The sequence below is a fragment of the Rhipicephalus sanguineus genome, chromosome 5 (assembly GCF_013339695.2).
Source record: "Rhipicephalus sanguineus isolate Rsan-2018 chromosome 5, BIME_Rsan_1.4, whole genome shotgun sequence".
Classification (NCBI taxonomy): domain Eukaryota; kingdom Metazoa; phylum Arthropoda; class Arachnida; order Ixodida; family Ixodidae; genus Rhipicephalus; species Rhipicephalus sanguineus.
Genome location: NC_051180.1, coordinates 113863687 through 113882011, shown reverse-complemented (window position 1 = coordinate 113882011; position 18325 = coordinate 113863687). Strand labels below are relative to the sequence as shown.

Here is an 18325-nt window from a genome sequence, read left to right as displayed (position 1 = left end):
CAATCGCTCACTTCTCTACCGGACTTCTTCGCGCAAACTATCAACTAGACGCAGCGTGCATAGTAAAAAAAGCACTCGTTGAATCAACGCGCGTGTGCTCACCGAACTGTCGTGCCATTTCCACAAATGGTAGCGAGCAACGGGCCCCTGCCGCTGCAGGAAATGACAAATCGCCGCAACCACGATACACACACACACACGCGCGCACGCACGTCCGACGCTAAGACGGCGTCAACACACAAGTAGCAGGCATCGTCCGAGGCGTTCCCTCCTTGTCAATTGCTTTATTAAACTTCCGGTCCAGGCCGGCATCAACTCATCTCGAGCAGGCGTTCACTCGTCAAGCGGCGAGAAACTTTCTTTTGTCGGCAAGTTGCCTGGCTCGCCGTTAGGGCTAGTCAGCGGGAGGAGAGCGAAAGAGAAGGGAGCGAAGCGAAAATAGACTAGCGCCAGTGGCGCCTCCGCGCGGAAGACCATATAAGCAACCCTAAAGTTTGCTCTTCCACATCACTTCGCGATCCGGACCCAGGACGAAGAGCATCTTCTCGTAGGAAGAGAACCCTCGGAAGAACAAAATGGTGCGTCCCTCCCTGCAATTTCTGCCCCGACATTTGGATACGACCCTCAGCCGCTTGAGACAACGAGCCTAAACTTCTCTCGACATATTTTTTTTCTTTCCCGTTTTCAGGCGGACCTCAAGCCCAATGAAGTTGAACGTGAGTGAATGCATATTTGCCCGTGTGTTTTAGCGGCATTCGCTAGATAGCAAGGCGAACTGATTACGTATTTGCAGAGAGTACGGATCCTTTTCTGAGATTTGGCAGTCGTTGTAAATTTTTCGCATTTGCCTCCAATTTTATATCTCGGTTTCTAAGTGATATGCAAAACGTAACCAGTGGAGAAGTGTTCAGCATTGAGAAAAGAAAGGGAAACTCTGCAGAAACTTGTGCAAAATATATCAGAGTGCGCGTGTAGGTTAGGTTAACTGAAGCCATTGGAAACACGGCAACTTTTCCTTTCCTTTAAAGTATGTTGCGGCAGAGCGCGCTGGCAGAGCAGCTAAATATAGGATTGTTTCGGTCACTTGATACCCCGGACTCCGGCTCGAACATTTACTCAGTACTTTCTGTACGATGGAATATTTTCTAGTCTTCAATTAAAAACACGTTTCCTCTCATTATTGAGAGCATCCTTCACCCTGTAAACTTTTTTTTAGAGTAGATATTTCTCTAGCGAAGCATTTGCATTCAAATGGAGTAGCTGAAGATGTTTTGTGAAACAGGGGCATAATTACGCTAGAATTCCTCAACTTTTCAAAGTGAAGGCAGCTTTAGCACAGTTTTCTCGCATGCACAGTTTATTTTTGAAAATAGATTGCTAGCTTATACGTACATGCGAGTACGGATGCTGTAACGCCTAAATAAAACATCTTGATTATTGGTCAATCAAGACACTGTAGTTAGCAGAATTGCAACGGGCAAAGTAAAACTAAGAAGCCAAATACGAATGGCAAAGTGATTATTTAAAAGCCAGCTCCTCACGATTGCTCAGATTACGTGAGGAGGTGCGGGCAGCTATCTGAGGGAAAATTCGAATGGCGTTACGAAGGTATCATACGCGTACAATAAGACTGCTGATTACAAAATACAAATTATTATAAAATTTCACGACATCGCTGCATGCACAGGTATAATGTAGCCGACCCTTTTTATCAATAAGCCTGGTAGAGTCTTCACCTGGAAAAAGCACTTGAAATCCCGTTAGCTCTTCGAAACAAACCTTTTTGTAAAGTATAGGTAGACTACATATAGTTCTAATTTTTGCGTTGCTTAAAGAAGTAAAAGAAGAGAATAATAATAAGAGCGAACAAAAAACAGATTTGTTCACGTAATATATTGACGAAGTGCTAATTGAAATCATGCGAAAATTTGCGCTTTCCTATGGTTTTTAATTTTAAAAAAGAAACAACACAAGGCAGGACAGTATGATATTACAGTTACTGAATTTTATGGAACAATTGTGCAACTGCATAGATTACCGGGGACCCTCTTTTAGGAACATGTGTGGCTGACCGAACCATACGTCCTTGCCGCCATTTTGGAGGTCATGGGTCGTGTCAGTGAAACCTAAACTACCGGTGCACGATCGTTCGAAGGCCAAAGAAAATTGTGTAAAATATTCTAAGCTCGCATTAGTTCAGGTACAAATAACCATTCACTCAATGACAGGCAACTCTTAATGAGTTTGAGACAGGTTGCATCGTTTTGAGGCAAGACAAACGCATCTAATTGAACGGGGAGAGGAGCAGAAGGGTAATGGGAAATTTACCACTGATTTAATGAGGCAGTGTGCGTGATGTTGACGTAAAGTGGATGACGAGCTGATGCACTAATGATTTCTCAGGACATGCGGTAGTTCACTGCTTTTTTGTTTAACGTCCTCTATAGTAGCACGCGTAGTGAAACGCCCTACTAAAGCGAACGAAGACGCATTGCTGCGGTGTTTGTTTCTCTGTAGGAGTCAGCTTATCAGAATATTGTTCACGTGATTCGATGAACGTGTCAGCATGAAAGTTTCCTTTTGGTTGCCACATACACCTGTTTTGTAAAAGGCGCCTTTCATACAATATAGAATATTCAATATTTTGCATAGCACGGACGCACCTGCAAAAATTTGAGGAAATTACTACGCATAGCCTAACTACTTCAAATGTGTAATGGTGAACTGAGCGTATGGTTCAACATTCCCTAACGCGGTTATATTAACCAAAAGAACAAGTATTCTCTCCCTCTAGATGTACAAAAACAACATAATTTTGTATGTGTAAAATTTCTTCGCCTTCGTACGTCGTGCACAGAAAATACACATATGCAACAAATATATATAAATCAACGTTACCTACTCGAACAGCAGCACCCGCCCTCTTAAAAAAAAACATAAACGACACTGCTACGAGCATAAAAAATGGGATAAAGCAGTCATATTGCTGAAACATACTGCTCCGCTAATTACAATATTATCTTCAATTTATACTTACAATGTCCCAACAACTATGAAATTCACATACATATCAGCGAACCCCTCACTTAATTTGAAAGTTGATTAAAATCCTAGCTTATAACGATCACACTGAACACGAATACTCTTGATTAGAGTGCATTGGTGATTAAAGTTGGGTTGCAAAGGCACGTGACCTCTCGCATTTGACTGAAAGGTTTCCATACGCTAACGTCTTGTCACAGGATCAGCCAGCGCAGTTTATTCCGCTACAGAAACGCGCGCAGCAACTTCAGTGTTTATCTCAGGCCGCCAGTACATGAAGTGGATTTTCAGAAACGTTCACGGGCGGTGACTCCTAAAGTCAAACTTATGTTCTTTTCAGCTCGTTCTCATCATGATGGCAGGTGTCGTCTTTGGTCTTTTTTTTTTTTGCAATGAAACTTTACATTTTCGGCATGAATTTGTAAACGTAATGTTGACCATTACCTTTTCGGTAAAACCATAAAATTTAATTGTGCGCCGACGGAGAATGCAAAATTCCAGTTGTCTGGTATTCGTCATGCTGATTGGCCAAAGGCTTATGGCATTGCCAAAATATATCAGATGCCACTTTGGGTGAACGCTGTGCAGTCCTCGCACGAACTCTATTAAATTTTTGTTGCGCCTGTGTACAAAGAAATAGAGAAGACCGTCTGGTACACGTAAAAATCAAGAGAACGCCGCCGATTCAATACACGTTTGCAACAGATTTGAATTACACATCTCGGCAATAGTGCTTTGGTAACAATAGAGCTTTAAAGTTTCTTGCTAACTCACAATGCCGTCATGCTTTGTTACAATATCATGCATTTCGCTGCTGAATAACTTACTCGGACACAGTTCGAAATAACAGTACGCTTCGGATAACAGTGCGCAGAAGTATATACGTTAGTGTCGTTTGAATTTCTTTTCGTGTCTCGGTCTCCTTTGGCAAAAAAAAAAACTGTCTATATGGAAATTTTTCTTCCATATGCGAACTTTGATACTGCATTTCTAGTAATGGGCACACCTTACCTGCAGGGACGTAGTCAGGGGCGGGGTTGGGGGGTTCAAACCCCTCCCGAAATTTTTCAGTTTTGCTTGCGTATATATCCACGCGCACATACAAACGCACGCACGAACATACATAAAGTATGGTTGAACCCCCCCCCCCCCCCGAAAAAAAATTCTGGCTACGGCCCTGCTTACCCGTTCCTTGTGCGGGTTATCCAATATTACCCATATGCGTTGTTCCTCAAGGGAACAAAGGGTATGGGTTTCAGGGGATTCATTTAATAAGCAGTAGCTTAAAGAAAACAAAAGAAATTCCCAACCTTTCGCAACGTGCTAGTGTGAAGAGAGCAAACATCTATATGCATTTAACGAGATTCCTTACAGGACTTTCAAATACGAGGAACTGCGCTTATTCGGGCAACATTGGTGCATGATTTTCAGTGTGCGCATGAAATCAGGGCTGTCAGTTATACGTTTTCTTTGAACTTTCCATTCCGTTAGATTCCACGAGCAACATCAACGACAAGCATCATTCTTGACCTTCGTTATTTAAAATTACCGCGCTGTTCTAAGCACAGTGACGGCTGAGCATGCGACACACGGATTGGATGACACGAGTCGCTACCGCCTGGATGAGTGCGGTAACGGTTAGAGGTAACTGTGGACGTTCTGCAGTGCAGTCCACGCACAAGAACGTTTAGCTAGTCGAAAATTCTGATCGTTATAAACTTAGGTTGTTATAACCATGTCGGTATCATACCGACAGCATTCAAGTAGACAGTTTACTCGCCATAATAACCGGCTTCCGTTACATGATGTGTCGTTCCGAAATGGATACGTTGATTTGGTTTCGTATACCGCGACGTCATAGCAGTTATTAATCGGGTCGGTGATTCAACGAAACGGATGACTGCAATATTACAGAATCGAATGTACAGGGTTTTCGCGTTATGCGGCATCAGAACTATAGCCTGATTCCCGGCCTTGCAGTCGGATGCCTACGAGGCATGCCTGCGGGGATTCGCGCCGGACGTCTGCCGCATTCCAAAAGCTGTAAGCGATCCGAACGTATCGTATTCTCAGCATTCCAAAGCAAAACACGGGAGTTCCCCCTCATTTTCCAAGTGCAGATAAGAACAAAGTATACCGCATGGTAGGTGTGGCGTTGTCGCATTAACACCTTCCAAACTTGGCAAGTTTGGAAGGTTCCGCCACGGCGGTCTAGTGGTTATGGCGCTCCACTGCTGACCCGAAGGTTGCGGGATCGAATCCCGGCCACGGCGGCTGCATTTTCGATGGAGGTGAAAATGTTTGAGGCCCGTGTACTTATAGATTTAGGTGCACGTGAAAGAACTCCAGGTGGTCGAAATTTACGGAGCCCTCCACTGCGGCGTCCCTCATAACCATATCGTGATTCTGGAACGTTAAATCCCAGATATCAATCTTATAACTTGGGAAGTGACAGGGGAACGCTTGTGTTCAGTTTCGTCTGTTATGTGGCAGTAACGTTGAGTTGATCAAGGGGACCAGGAACAACTCTGGTTACTCAGGCGGTGTGAGTGAGACAACTTGAAATACCCTCCAGATTGATGGTTCAGTCGAGGCCACGCCAGGGGCAGTAGATAGACTCTGTCCCTAGCTCGGTAGCTACCCGGGCTTGCCGTATCTCCCAAAGTTGGTTCTGGAGATCTGAGCGAGTCAGTGCGGCTCTCCGCTGCGCCCCTATAGTTCCTCCGGGGCGACTGCACTTATCTTCTGAACTATATCGCAATCCCAGAGCATATTGTCTAGTGTGGCTCCTCTATCATCACGCAATTTATATTTGGCCTCAGGGTACCATGGACTAAGAATTTCAAAGCACAACCGCACGCGCGCCCTATACTGTTAAAGGTTTTGGAAGGTTGGGAAAACAGTTGAGAGATATCTCTGGTGTGCACGAAAAAACTTTCGGCACTGTCGTTTTCATTCTGTCACCTCTTACTTGCCAGAAGGTAGCTGAGCAGCGAGACGGGCTGGAACGCGCAGCTATGTGGTCGCACCTGTGTTCTGTGAAAAGCTTTCAGGGAGAACGGTGTCGGAGGTTGTTTTCACCTGCACTTCTAATATCGGCTCTCAGCTGAGAGCGCGTAGTGGCTTCTACACACGCCGGCATTGCGGGAACATTAGAAAAATGAAATAATAAAGAGAAAAAGAAAGAAGGAGGAAAGAACACACGTCCGACGCCTAAAATGATACTGTGGCCTCCAGGAGGAGGATTCATTGAGCCAACCCAGCGCTGGCCAACCTTACACCGCCTTGGCTGCCCACACGTGGCTCATCATTCTCTCTCTCTCTCTGTAGCTATGAGTCAGAGAGGAATTTGACTAAAAACTCGCAGCCCGTGCCATGGTATTCGGTGGTCGACGGTGGAGTATACCGCTCTTCAACACCCGAGCATCAGGTGCGAAAGCAAAAATCTCGTGTCTGGTGCAACGCTCTTTAAAACCCACACGGGCCACGAAAGACGCGTGTCTCGTTTGCGCCCGTACGGTGCGTTCCCGAATGGGAATGCGTGACCGGACAGATTCCGCTGTCGGACCGCGGGCTGCCCAAGATGGCTTTTGGCGGCGGTGCCGCCATGTCTGCCGAGGAGGAGGAGAGGGGCGGAGTGGTAGGAGTCCGTGGCTTTTGTCGGGGGCCTCTAAATTTGGCGTCGCGCCCTTAGCGGCGGCCGAGCAGGCAGGCAACGGGAGCCCGGTTCCTATTTCGGGAGGGCGCACGGCTCGCTCCGACGTCGGCAGGCTCGAGCCGCGGCTGTGAGCGCCACGGGCCCGCCGCTTCGGGACCCCGCGGTGGCGGCCGGCTACCAGCGCCATTTAAGGCTGCGCGCACTCGTGTACTGGCCTGCTTGAGCTGGTTCAGCAAAACGGCGACGCTGACTCGGCTGTGCGCCCTTGTTCGAGTTCGCGCCTCGCGTTCTATAACGGCCGCGCCAATCGGCCCATATATCCGTCGTTGCCTTTTTACGCATGCGCACTTACGGAACTGGCTTCGAAACTGGCTCATTGCGAATCCTTTGCGAGACGAACCTATTTATACACCTCCCTACCTATACCTACCGATCCTACCGCAGTACAACGAATGTTCGTATACAACGAAGCCATTTATATAAGTATAGCTTTCTCATAGTACAGTGTGAGATTGGAGGAATGCTCTAGGCCTCCACTGTTTCCTGTACAAATGAGTTTGTGCGCGAATTGACACGGCTAATTAATGCCTCATGTCTTGCGTTCTGCGTCTTAGTTCCTTCTTTTTTTTTTCTTTTTCTTGCTTGTTATTGCTTTGTTTGTTGCTTGTATGGCCCCTCATGCATGGACTACACGGTGGTCTGCATTAATGATAGATAGATAGATAGATAGATAAATAAATAAATAAATAAATAAATAAATAAATAAATAAATAAATAAATAAATAAATAAATAAATAAATAAATAAATAAATAAAAGCAGTGTTTATACACAGAGAAAGGTAGAAACAAAAAAAGGCAGGTATGTACGTTAACGAGGTTGCACGTGGTTTGTGACCCTCCACTGCCGAAGGGAGAAGAGAACTGAAGGTCGAAACAAAAACCAGGTATAGAAACACAAACATTGAAGGTGCCAGCTAGTCGGCATATGCATACATATAAAAGGATGACGCCAGAGGCGTGCGCAGTTCAGGGGAGGCGAAGGTTCATCGCAGACCCCCCCCCCCTCTTAGGTGAATAGGGGGGGGGGGGCTCCCTGACCCCCCCTCCTCCGTGTGCACGTATGGATGACGCCGTTGATGACATTGTGAAAGATACTTGTAGTAGTTCATACCATGTAAACTCCCATTGATGCTGTTTACATACAGTGCAATGAGATTGTTGGGCCGAGTTTTACCCAGTCAGATGAATAAAGATATGAGAATTTATTTATTTATTTATTTATTTATTTATTGGTACTTTCATGGCTTTACGCATATAAAAGGGAAAGCAGCAACAAAGAACGCTTGCAAATTTCGCGTTGTGCGCTTTACAGAAAACAGAGGAATCGCGATAATGAGGGAAAAAAAAGTACATCGAATGGTAAAAGTTCAGTGATCTATACGTACAGGTCATCGTACTTTATAGGTCAACAGACACGTGACATCTTTTCGTGGCGGATTCAATCCCGACAGGTTGTTGAACATCGAGCGACAGGTGTTCAAACGCTGTCTTTTGTATTTTTTATCCTCGAGATTGTCAAAAGTGAACCTATATGCTTAAAATATAAAAAGCGATTGCAAATAAGGTAAATAGTGAGGAAGAAGTACATGCACCTGCACGTTTGCCATTGCGGCATTAGACAGAGACATAAACTTTTATTATCCGAAATTTTAATATTCTATTCATTTCTGGCACTGTTTGATTCGTAGTGAATTCAGTCTCAAAAATAATTATTCGCAGACCCCTTGTTTACTGCGTGTAGTTTCCTGATGAATGTTTAGTTAGCACTCAAACGTATTATGAACGCGAAAGGGCATGGAATGGATTGAACATGCACTGAACTTTTAATCATCATGTTTTCTTCTTCTGTCTCGGGCTCTGCTCACGCTGCCAGTACGTACTAAAGCTATAACTTGAAATGAAGTAAGAATGGGATTTCTGGTAGTGAAACATGGCAAAACTTGTAGCAAGAAAAAAAAAAAAAAAGACCCGGCCAAAGAAAGTGGCGACAGGACGACGCGCATCGTCCTGTCGCCACTTTCTTTATCCGTGCCTTTTTTTTCTTTTCTTTTTTTTGCGCTGCAAATTTCGCCATCTGTAAAGGACGATTCATTAACTCACATGTACGTCCCCTTTGGTGGGCAATCAACGGCAACCCCATGCTCCCTACTAGCCTTTGCATTCTTTTTCCATAGCGATTTTCTATGATATATTCAGGAAGAGTGTCACTCCTGACAGCTTTCATCATATTTAAAGTTAAACCACGAATGCTAAGCTATAAAAATCTGCCGTAGCGTTATGTTCCACGCAGGCGATACGGCAGTCAAACGTGTAATAGCTTTGATGCCAGTGGTTGTTGTGAAAATTGATACTCTGCGTTGGACGCCGTGCTGCATTGTTACAAATGACTGAAAATAATGCATCTAACACTTCAAATATTCTCAGGTGATGGGGAAATCTAGAATTAAAAATCGGGACGATGTGATTTACGCGTGGTTGTAATAATAATAGACTTGGTGCCATAAAGGCGACCACTAGGAGGACACATACAACATTCCTCCTGTTTCCTTCCTGGGGCCATGGTTTTGGCGCCAGGTCTTCTATTATTATTATTATTATTATTATTATTATTATTATTATTATTATTATTATTATTATTATTATTATTATTATTATTATTATTATTATTATTATTAGTGGTAGTAGTAGTAGTAGTAGTAGTAGCAGTAGCAGTAGTAGTAACAGCTAGTACTACAGTCAAACCTCGATACAGCGAATATAGATACAACGAATTTTCGTATACAACGAAGCCATTTTCGTCTGAGATGCGACTTCGTTATAATGATGTTTTACTGCGCTAGTGCGATGTTTAACCTGCATTTATGTGTGCAGGAAAATGAAAGGCAACTTTCGCCTAGAGAAGTGAACAAATGATCTCTCTATTATGCACGTTCATTTTCAGTGACGGAATATATCGGTTGACAATAAGAACTGTCTCTGAAACTTTGCGACACGGCGTCCCCATTTGGAGACTCGACTTACTTTTGCCATTTATGTGCGTTATTGGCAAGGAAGAGACTACGAACACTGAACTAATAGTAAATTAAGCATTCTTGTTGTCTGAAGTTCTTTTATATCAATTCTGGTTCAAATATTTTGCTGCACACGATTGTTTCGGTGCAGGCAGCACCATGTTTAAAAAGACGTTGGATGTGGGGCATTTCGGTAGCAATTTCGAAAATTTTTTTTCTCCAGACCTTTTGTAGGAATGCTCACTGTTCGCAGGTAACTATCGCATGTAATTTGAGGGGGTCGTTGAATTCGGTTTATGAAGAAATACGGCATGGTTGACCGCACAATTATTAGACAACTAATTATGTTGTAATTACGATTAATTGCTGTGAACTACACTATAACTTATTTTACAACTTCCACTTGCTTTAAATTTGATCTCCAGATCCTTGGTATCAATTTTCTTGGTATGGTATATTTGGTGTCAAAGAGGGCTACAATACAACATGGATTTTGTTGGGTCTGAGTAGGGTACACACATCAATAAGGGTATCGTTTTCGTTGACCTGCTTTGTGGACTCATGCAGAGGCCCGTGAGCACTTCGAGATCTACGACATGTGCGCCGAGGGCAAGGTGGACTGCGCCGACCTGGGATCCCTGCTGAGGTCCCTCGACCTGCGTCCCACCAACGCCACCATCGAGAAGAACGGAGGCACCCAGAAGAGGGGTAACTATTATTACACGTGGTTTTAATCACACCTTGTTAAACATGTCCCGTGAACTGCCGCCACGCGGAGTTCGAAAGCCTTGCTTAGCATACTATACCCATTCGAGTAATGTCACATGAACTATATAAATAACTTCAATATCACATTTATATGTGTATCTCACTCATTTGCTTCACTCACTTTATATGTGTATCTCACTCACATGACTTCTCTAGTTCTCGAGGTTCTTTTTTTTAATTATTGGCCGATATATACCATCGCCTTTCTTTTTTTAACATTGATTCGACGTTGTACTTGCATACAATGTCCTTGCTATCTTTTATTTATTTTTTTACTAATCTAAACTGTCTACTATATACTTCTAAGAGACAGTTTCTTGGTCCACTGTTACTTGCAGAGTAGCCTGTCACTTATAAGAAAACTGAACGTTTTCTTTAGTAAAAAAAAAAGCAAATTTTCTAATCCTCTAGTGCCTTGGTTGTCCTGGAGAGGGCAGCGTGTTTGAACAAGGAAAAATGCTGATAGAAAGGATTGGAAATTCGGCGATGGAGGGGGGGGGGATACCGCAGAACCTCCCTCTCCATACGAGATAACCGAACGTGTTAGCTTGAAGTCTTCTTAATGTGGTTTCCTGTAGTTCGGATGAATTAGGTTGAGTAACTGGAAGGTCCTATACAACCCAGTCTTGCCCCGACCACACACTGTACTGGAAGCTAGAAGACCGCTGCGATGACACGGTTCGTATTTCTCACATGCGTGCAGGTGAGAAGAAGATGACGCTTGAGGAGTTCCTGCCCATCTACAGCCAGATCAAGAAGGACAAGGACATGGGCACACACGCCGACTTCCTTGAGGGTCTCAAGGTCTACGACAAGGCCGAGAACGGCCAGATGCTCGAGGCTGAGCTGGCACACGTCCTGCTCTCTCTGGGTACGTCTATACAATAGAAGCCTAGAATATACTGGTATGTTGTAGGTATGATATTCTCTATAAGCTATCCGTTTTGCCGTAGGCTTAGTACTTAGGTCATGGTGGACAGTTTCGTCCTTCTGTGCAGGTAAGCTATTGGTGAAAGAACAGTGAGGATGTCGACAAGAACATGTTCTGAATGCTATACCTGTAATTTGTGGCATATTGTCCACCACTGTAGAATCATGGCAGAAGTTCAGGACAGGATGGAAGCTTGAAAAGATGAAAAATTCTTGAACACAGGGTATCGCTGCAGAGCCAGCGATTTGACAAGTGGTCTTGCCTTCTTGAAGTTTGCTGCCTTGGTATATTCAAGAAAAGTTTTCTTGGACATACCACGGAACAGAAATGTCACGCTTATATAGAGCTCTGAACAGCATTGGCCATTATTAGAACTAAATGATTGCGGATAACAATCCCATAGACGCTTTTTCCCTCAATGTGGCGCCGCATTCGCTAGATCACGCAAGGTGCATAGACAGAATTGACCAGTGTTTACCGATTCGCTTGGGATTTCAACAACTGTCCATCACATTAGCTTTCACGCACAGTTTGGGGGAAGGCCGCTAGGTATATGGCATGCGAAATCCTCGCAAAGAGACTGCAACCTCGTGCGGTCATGCCATTGCTCTGACTGTTTAAAAGAATGGAACGCTATAGAGAATAAAAGAAACAAGGACGATAAGTACGTAATAGTTTCCCCGTTGAAAAATTTCATCATGGGCCACAGTGTGAGACAGTCACATAGTTGATACTTGTGACGCGCCGTCTGAACGTCAAGAAAGACGCACAAAAAGACACGCACGTAGCACACAACACAAGCGCCACAGTCACACATTTTGCCACGAACAGACACGCACTATATAAGGTGCCCCAGCTAATTACTCTAGCCAGAGCTTAAAAATATGCTGACGCACTTTACGACGACACGAATGTTTAGCTTAGCCTCGTTGCTTCAAGAGTTGGTTAATTAATTTTGCCTAATTAAGCAATAACGCAGAACAAAAATTTGTGTGACTTACTTCAGGAAATAGTCAGCAACATGCATTTGGTTGCGTCGTTACATTTTTAAAACACTGGCTAGAGTTATGTATATTTCTTTTGGATGCACGTATACCTGTGCCTCTGGTGCATACTGGAACCAGAGAAGCACATGATAATCGCTTTTTTCCCAGAACCTAAATTTATATCGTGGGATTTGAATCCCGAAAAGAAGCGAAGGAGGACATTAAAAGAAAGATTTATCATGTTTCTAATAATCGTCGGCGCTCTAACCTACAGCACGGTGAATAAATGAATATACAAGAGCACCATTGTTGCATTGACGAATGTTGTCAGTCATACCCGAACTGGGCCCTCAAATGTCCTTTCAAGCATTATGACATTCTTTCTGGTTTTTTTTTTTTCAGGTGAGCGGTTGACCGACGCCGAAGTGGACGAGATCATGCAGTGCTGCGCGGGAACAGTAGACGAGGATGGGTTCATCAAGTACGAGAGTAAGTATGCCATCGCCAGGCATGTGCATTACGCCCAATTAGATAAAAGAAAAAAAAATCCACGGGACAGAACCACAAAACTCGCGTCACTTTGTTTTTTTGACAGCGTATGTTGCAGAGTATTTCCAGGGATAATGCAATAATCTAGCGCACATTGAACTTCTATTCGAGCTTCGTCAGTGGTCCGAGCGGCACATTGCCCACATTATCCACGAGATCAGCCGATTGTGTAGGGTGGACGATATTAATGGCAAATTCTGAGGTGAAGAAACTGTTACGTTCCACAGAATCAGTTCCACCCGGCAAACAGGGACCGATAATTTGGTTTTGTACGAACGTGCTCCTTCAAGAACCTTCGGAGCCTAACTCTGGTAAATGAACTCCTAAAGAAAAGTAGAAATAGTGATCCCAACAAAAATAGCAGCTGCTATTAATTTGTTTACAAGTGCACGAGTGGAAACAACAAAAGCGTGGTCTTAGTATATCATAAAATAAAAAAGTTTAACTTCATACACACAGGGATAGAGCAAGCAGAGGCAAAATACAAAAGCGATCAATTCACTATGCTGCAAGACCGCATTCAAGGAATCGGTCTGTCCCGAATGTCCGCGACTGCTTTAGTATTCAGTACAGCTTACTCGGGTCGATGGAAAAGTATAATCGATGACTTTGTCTCTTCATCACGCATGCGCTCGTTGTGGTTCGTTTCGACACACCGGTGAACAGTAGTAACCATGGACACGGTGGTCAGCAGTGAGACAAAACATCTTGAACGGGGGAAACGGCACATTAAAAAGATTAGGCGGCCTTCACGAAACCTCAACAAATGCGCGGAACTTGGCGTCAGAAGCCCTTCCTGGAGGGAGGGGCCGGACAAGGGCTTCGTCATGGGTCGTGATGAACGAACGCCTTGATCCGCAGTCGTGACTTCGCAACGGGTCGATAGCTATTATGTACAAATCGATGCGCACGACGTGTTTTCAATGACGCGGTTTTTGGCCCTGATTTCAAGCGCTTGAGGGTAGAGAGTGCTCTGTCTGTTTATGTATTTTTCTACAGGAAGAAAGGATAAGTTCACTGTGATTGAAAACAAACCTAAACAGCAATTTAGATAAAAATTTGCTCGGTCGGTCGCTGACGCCCGTGTTTCTCGCGTGCTCTATCGTTTTTGCGTACAGTGTAAATTGTTCAATATAACGGTGAAGCTTCGAATACATGAAATGTTACATGGGATGTCAGCCCTATAAGAATGCTTAGAATAGGCAGAAGGGCGAAAATTTACTCAATTCACTCAGCTGCACCAAGAAGAGGCAACAAAATCTTCCTGTATGACTACCTCTGTAGCGCACGTTTTTGACACTTTTCCGGAGTTGACGATATGAGAGCTTCATTCCCTTCTTGCCACGTACCTCAATTTAAAAAAAGCAAAAACAAAGAGGCGACAAAGCTTCGCATTTACTTGACGTATCCAAGTGACGGTTCATGGTGTTAAATATTGACTTGCTTTCTTGACTTCCATCACTACGATTAGAACAGGAGATAGGAGGGGCGCGGGTATTCACGACAAGGAAGGAAGGAACAGGAGAGAGAGATGAAAGGAAGGAATGTTAACCAGTCTATGAGGACCGGTATGCTACGAGAAAAAGTTTATATTGGTCCAATCATATGGGCCCTACCACATTCACTAACACTGTGCTCAACGTCAAGACTGGCTGACATTTTCTCTCACGAACCATTATCGGCTAACGAGGCTTTGCATAGAGGCCGGGTTTCTTTTTTAAAGGATGCGCAGTCACAGGTACCTCCTGCCTAATAGTAGCCTTTCTTTTGCGTGCAGACTTCATCAAGAATGTTCTGGCTGGACCATTCCCCGAGGAGCAGAAGGACAAGTAAAAAACAACAACAACAATCAAAAACGCCATGGGGGGGGGTATGAAGAAGTCCACGCAAGGTCGTCTCTGTTTTCCTTTTTCGCTCCACCCGCCTTTCTGCGTCCGCCATCGGCGTCAACTCTCACCACATCCACGCACTACCCGACAAAATGTGGGAGCAGCTAAAACGGTCGCCCCGTCCTAAACAACGGCTACGGGAGACAGCGGGAAGATGATTCGCCCGGAAGTGCCACGGTCGTCCATGATCTTTGCTCACCTATATCCTCTCCTCCGATTGGCCGGATTTCACGAACGTCACAGCTCGCTCTGGCGCTCGGTTGGTGCGCACTTAACTCGCATCATCGAGTGCCGGAGTCGTCACTGTTGGTCTCCGGGAACGCGAAGTGATGATGCTGATACAAGGTCCACCCCGCCTCATACGAAGAGAATGTCGAATAGAACGGCTGGCGACGAGGAGCGCGAAACGTTTAAATTGCAATAATTGGAACCCATATGGATCTAAGAAATCGGGCATGTACAAATAAAGCTCCCCAGACATATAAGAAACGTGCCTTATAGGAAGCAATTACGCTGTTCGGACAATAAATACAAAAGACGTGGAGTGCGTTCTCTTGTAATAAACCGCGCCATTGTCACTGTCTGTGTCATTCATCTGCGTGAAGGCGGGAATCACGAAGCACACGATCAGGGGCACCGGGTGTGTTCTACAGCGAAGCTGAATATGCCAATGCTAAACGGATGTCCGTAGGCACGTTGTCCATAGCACAGGCACGTGCTACAGAAATTGGACAAACGCCACTATGTCCACTACTGGTCCACTAAAAATGAAGGGTGCGCGGGGAAAATGTGTGCGCCACAGATATTGGACACCCCACACTCACCACTGGTCCACCAAAGTGGTCACCGCTGGTCCACTATTTTTTTCTTGCCTTCCATTATAGTTAGCAATAGTTAACGCTTCTTTTAATCGGCATCCCGTCTGACATGACCAAAGCGTATAGTCTCACTTTCCTAATTGCCGTTACTTGTTATTGCCGTAGGTGTACCCGGAACTGCGAGGCCGTTTTGTCAGGTATTTAGGCATAAAAAGGGCTTTTACGTACGCTATGTAGAGGAGCTCAGAAATTCGCAACCTACGCCGCTTTGTTTTAGCCCGTGTGGACATCTTTATACGATGAGCGGTGCCCGAACGCCAGCCATTAAGGAGCCGAACTTGACAGATCTCGAAGAAAGTTTCAAGTGGTCGATAGCACGCTCACGCGCGCGGCTCACGTCGCTTGTATAAAACTACCATTGCACTGCATTCTTAATGGGACGATGATTTCGAAATCGCGTGCCATGCACCTCTGCCACATTTTCCCCACAACAACGTTCAACACGACGCAGTCCATATCGCAACAAAGAGTACCCAGAATACAGCGCAGCAGTTCGGACGATTCGACTATCCTGCACTCTCATTGCGCATGTCCTCCGGTAAAACACAACCGGCCGAATTCGTAATGCTTTCCGTTCGTAAATGCAATTTTTTTAGTAGCCCGGTGTCTTCACTAATAATGAACCAAGTACCACAAATACTTAATATGCTAAGAACTCTTCTAGCGTCAGAACTTCTTATTAACGTGGGGCATGTACTTTGTTTGTTTGTTTGTTTTGCGATGGTGTTTTGAAGATCGCAGGAGTAGTGCGAGCCAATCACAGCTTACATTCAGACATTACATTATTGCAGTCGTATCTGCTGTCGACATGTAGACCTATTGGGTGATTCAGTTGTATTCGACATACTTTAGCTCGACATATTATCCTAAACAAAATCAGCTTCATTATCTGGCACCCTCTGTCTCACTTGACGCCGAAAGCCCTTTGTGAATATTGGAAAAGATAACCTGAACATTGCACTTATGAATAGCCGCAAAGGAGTGTTTGCGTGCGTAGCTCCTTCTTGCAAAGCTGGCTTTTCCGCAGTAAGAGTTCTTGAGAGGTGAAGCAAGCTTTATCGATTCAGTTCGTGTTGCATGCGACGGCCTGTAGAGGCATCAAACGCGAACTCTCTCTCTTTCTTTCACACACACACACACACACACACACACACACACACACACACACACACACACACACACACACACACACACACACACACACACACACACACACACACACACACACACACACACACACACACACACACACACACGCGCGCGCACACACACACACACAAACAGAAAGAGAGACATCGCGTAAGCGCAGGCACACGCACCGGATAATCATTGAATAGATACATCTTATTGCACAGATCTTATAGACCTGCAGAAACCAAAGGGAACCTTTAGGTGCAATGATTACTCTCGCTAAATAAATTCAGTGAATTTCGCTTCAGTTTATTTACCTTAAAGGCCTCCTGAAGGCAGCATTACATAAGGGGTGGGTTTCAGAACTTTAGCTGTTTAGCAAGCTATAGTTTATCAGCCCTTTGTTTAACTTAAAATGTTTTCGGGAGCATTCTACATGAGCATTCTACATGCACCAGCGTTGAACTCCTGAACATCCATATTTTAGAATAGGAAGCAACCAATATTGTCAGAGCCCTTTTGAAGTTCGTTAGAATTCTTTTCGCTCCTATACAGCGTCAACGTAGCGGGCTCAATCCGGTGCGTGTGAAGAGGAGTCTGTACGCGAATAAAGTTATCAGGCGAATAAGTTATCTGAGTTATTCGTTTCGAAGTCAGGCTTGTATATAGAGAACCATGAACGGATGCAGACGAGGAAGTGAAGCGTATCAGTTCCTCACAGCACGGGTTACTTACACGCGCGCTTCCGCTTGCACTTTTGAATGCAATATCGAGAGACATGCGGATGTTTTATTTATTAAATGCGAAGCATTTCTTAGCGAACCTCTGGCACTTTGAGCGTTTCTATCTACGTATCTATCTATCTATCTATCTATCTATCTATCTATCTATCTATCTATCTAGCCGCCTACGTCTGGGTGCTCCCATGATCGCCTCCCTAAGTTGGCGTAGACCAAAATTTGCATGAGAGGGTAAGAGGATTTGACGAATGTGATTGCCGGGTCATGACATGAATAACGTTAAAATCCTGTCGCGTACGTCGTCAAACCCTTTCCACTAGACACGTGTGGCACATACCCGTTTACCATGGGCCGCGGTGTACGGGTATGCGCCACAGGTAATTGACAGTTTGTATCTACCCAGGAACGGCGAGAACAGACGTTGGTAACTTAAACGCTAGAGCGTTAAGGAAAACCAACATCGGCAGCGTTGACTCAGCGAATGGAAATAATAAAAATTAGGATCCCAGCAGGAATCGAACCCAAGCATTCTGCGTGGCAATCAGGTATTCTACCACTGAGCCACGCCAGGTCTATAAACTGGCTTGGAAAAACAGCCTACGCAGGCGTACTATCGGTGCAACGTCAATTGTGGTTGTGGTGCTGGCTATCTAATTTTACAAGACAGCAATAAACACTACAT

General features: G+C 44.6%; 2 protein-coding genes across 6 annotated transcripts in view; one reads left to right on the top strand and one right to left on the bottom strand.

The window, feature by feature from the left end:
- Positions 1 to 426, bottom strand: part of LOC119394152 (N-chimaerin) — a 41245-nt gene extending 40819 nt beyond the window's left edge. The window contains exon 1 of the mRNA XM_037661414.2: positions 103 to 426. Coding sequence (XP_037517342.1) covers positions 103 to 118 — 16 coding nt within the window. The 5' untranslated portion in view covers positions 119 to 426. The remainder of the gene's footprint in view (positions 1 to 102) is intronic.
- Positions 427 to 439: 13 nt separating this feature from the next.
- Positions 440 to 18325, top strand: part of LOC119394153 (myosin light chain 1) — a 520807-nt gene continuing 502921 nt past the window's right edge. For 4 of the 5 annotated variants that reach the window (XM_049415666.1, XM_049415665.1, XM_049415667.1 and 1 more), the window contains exons 1-6: positions 440 to 578; positions 689 to 716; positions 10339 to 10479; positions 11243 to 11410; positions 12859 to 12945; positions 14783 to 14842. In XM_049415666.1, coding sequence (XP_049271623.1) covers positions 576 to 578; positions 689 to 716; positions 10339 to 10479; positions 11243 to 11410; positions 12859 to 12945; positions 14783 to 14838 — 483 coding nt within the window. In that variant the 5' untranslated portion in view covers positions 440 to 575 and the 3' untranslated portion in view covers positions 14839 to 14842. Of the gene's footprint in view, positions 579 to 688; positions 717 to 10338; positions 10480 to 11242; positions 11411 to 12858; positions 12946 to 14782; positions 15473 to 18325 lie in introns of those variants that run through there. The other variant, XM_037661415.1, reaches the window with a different exon arrangement.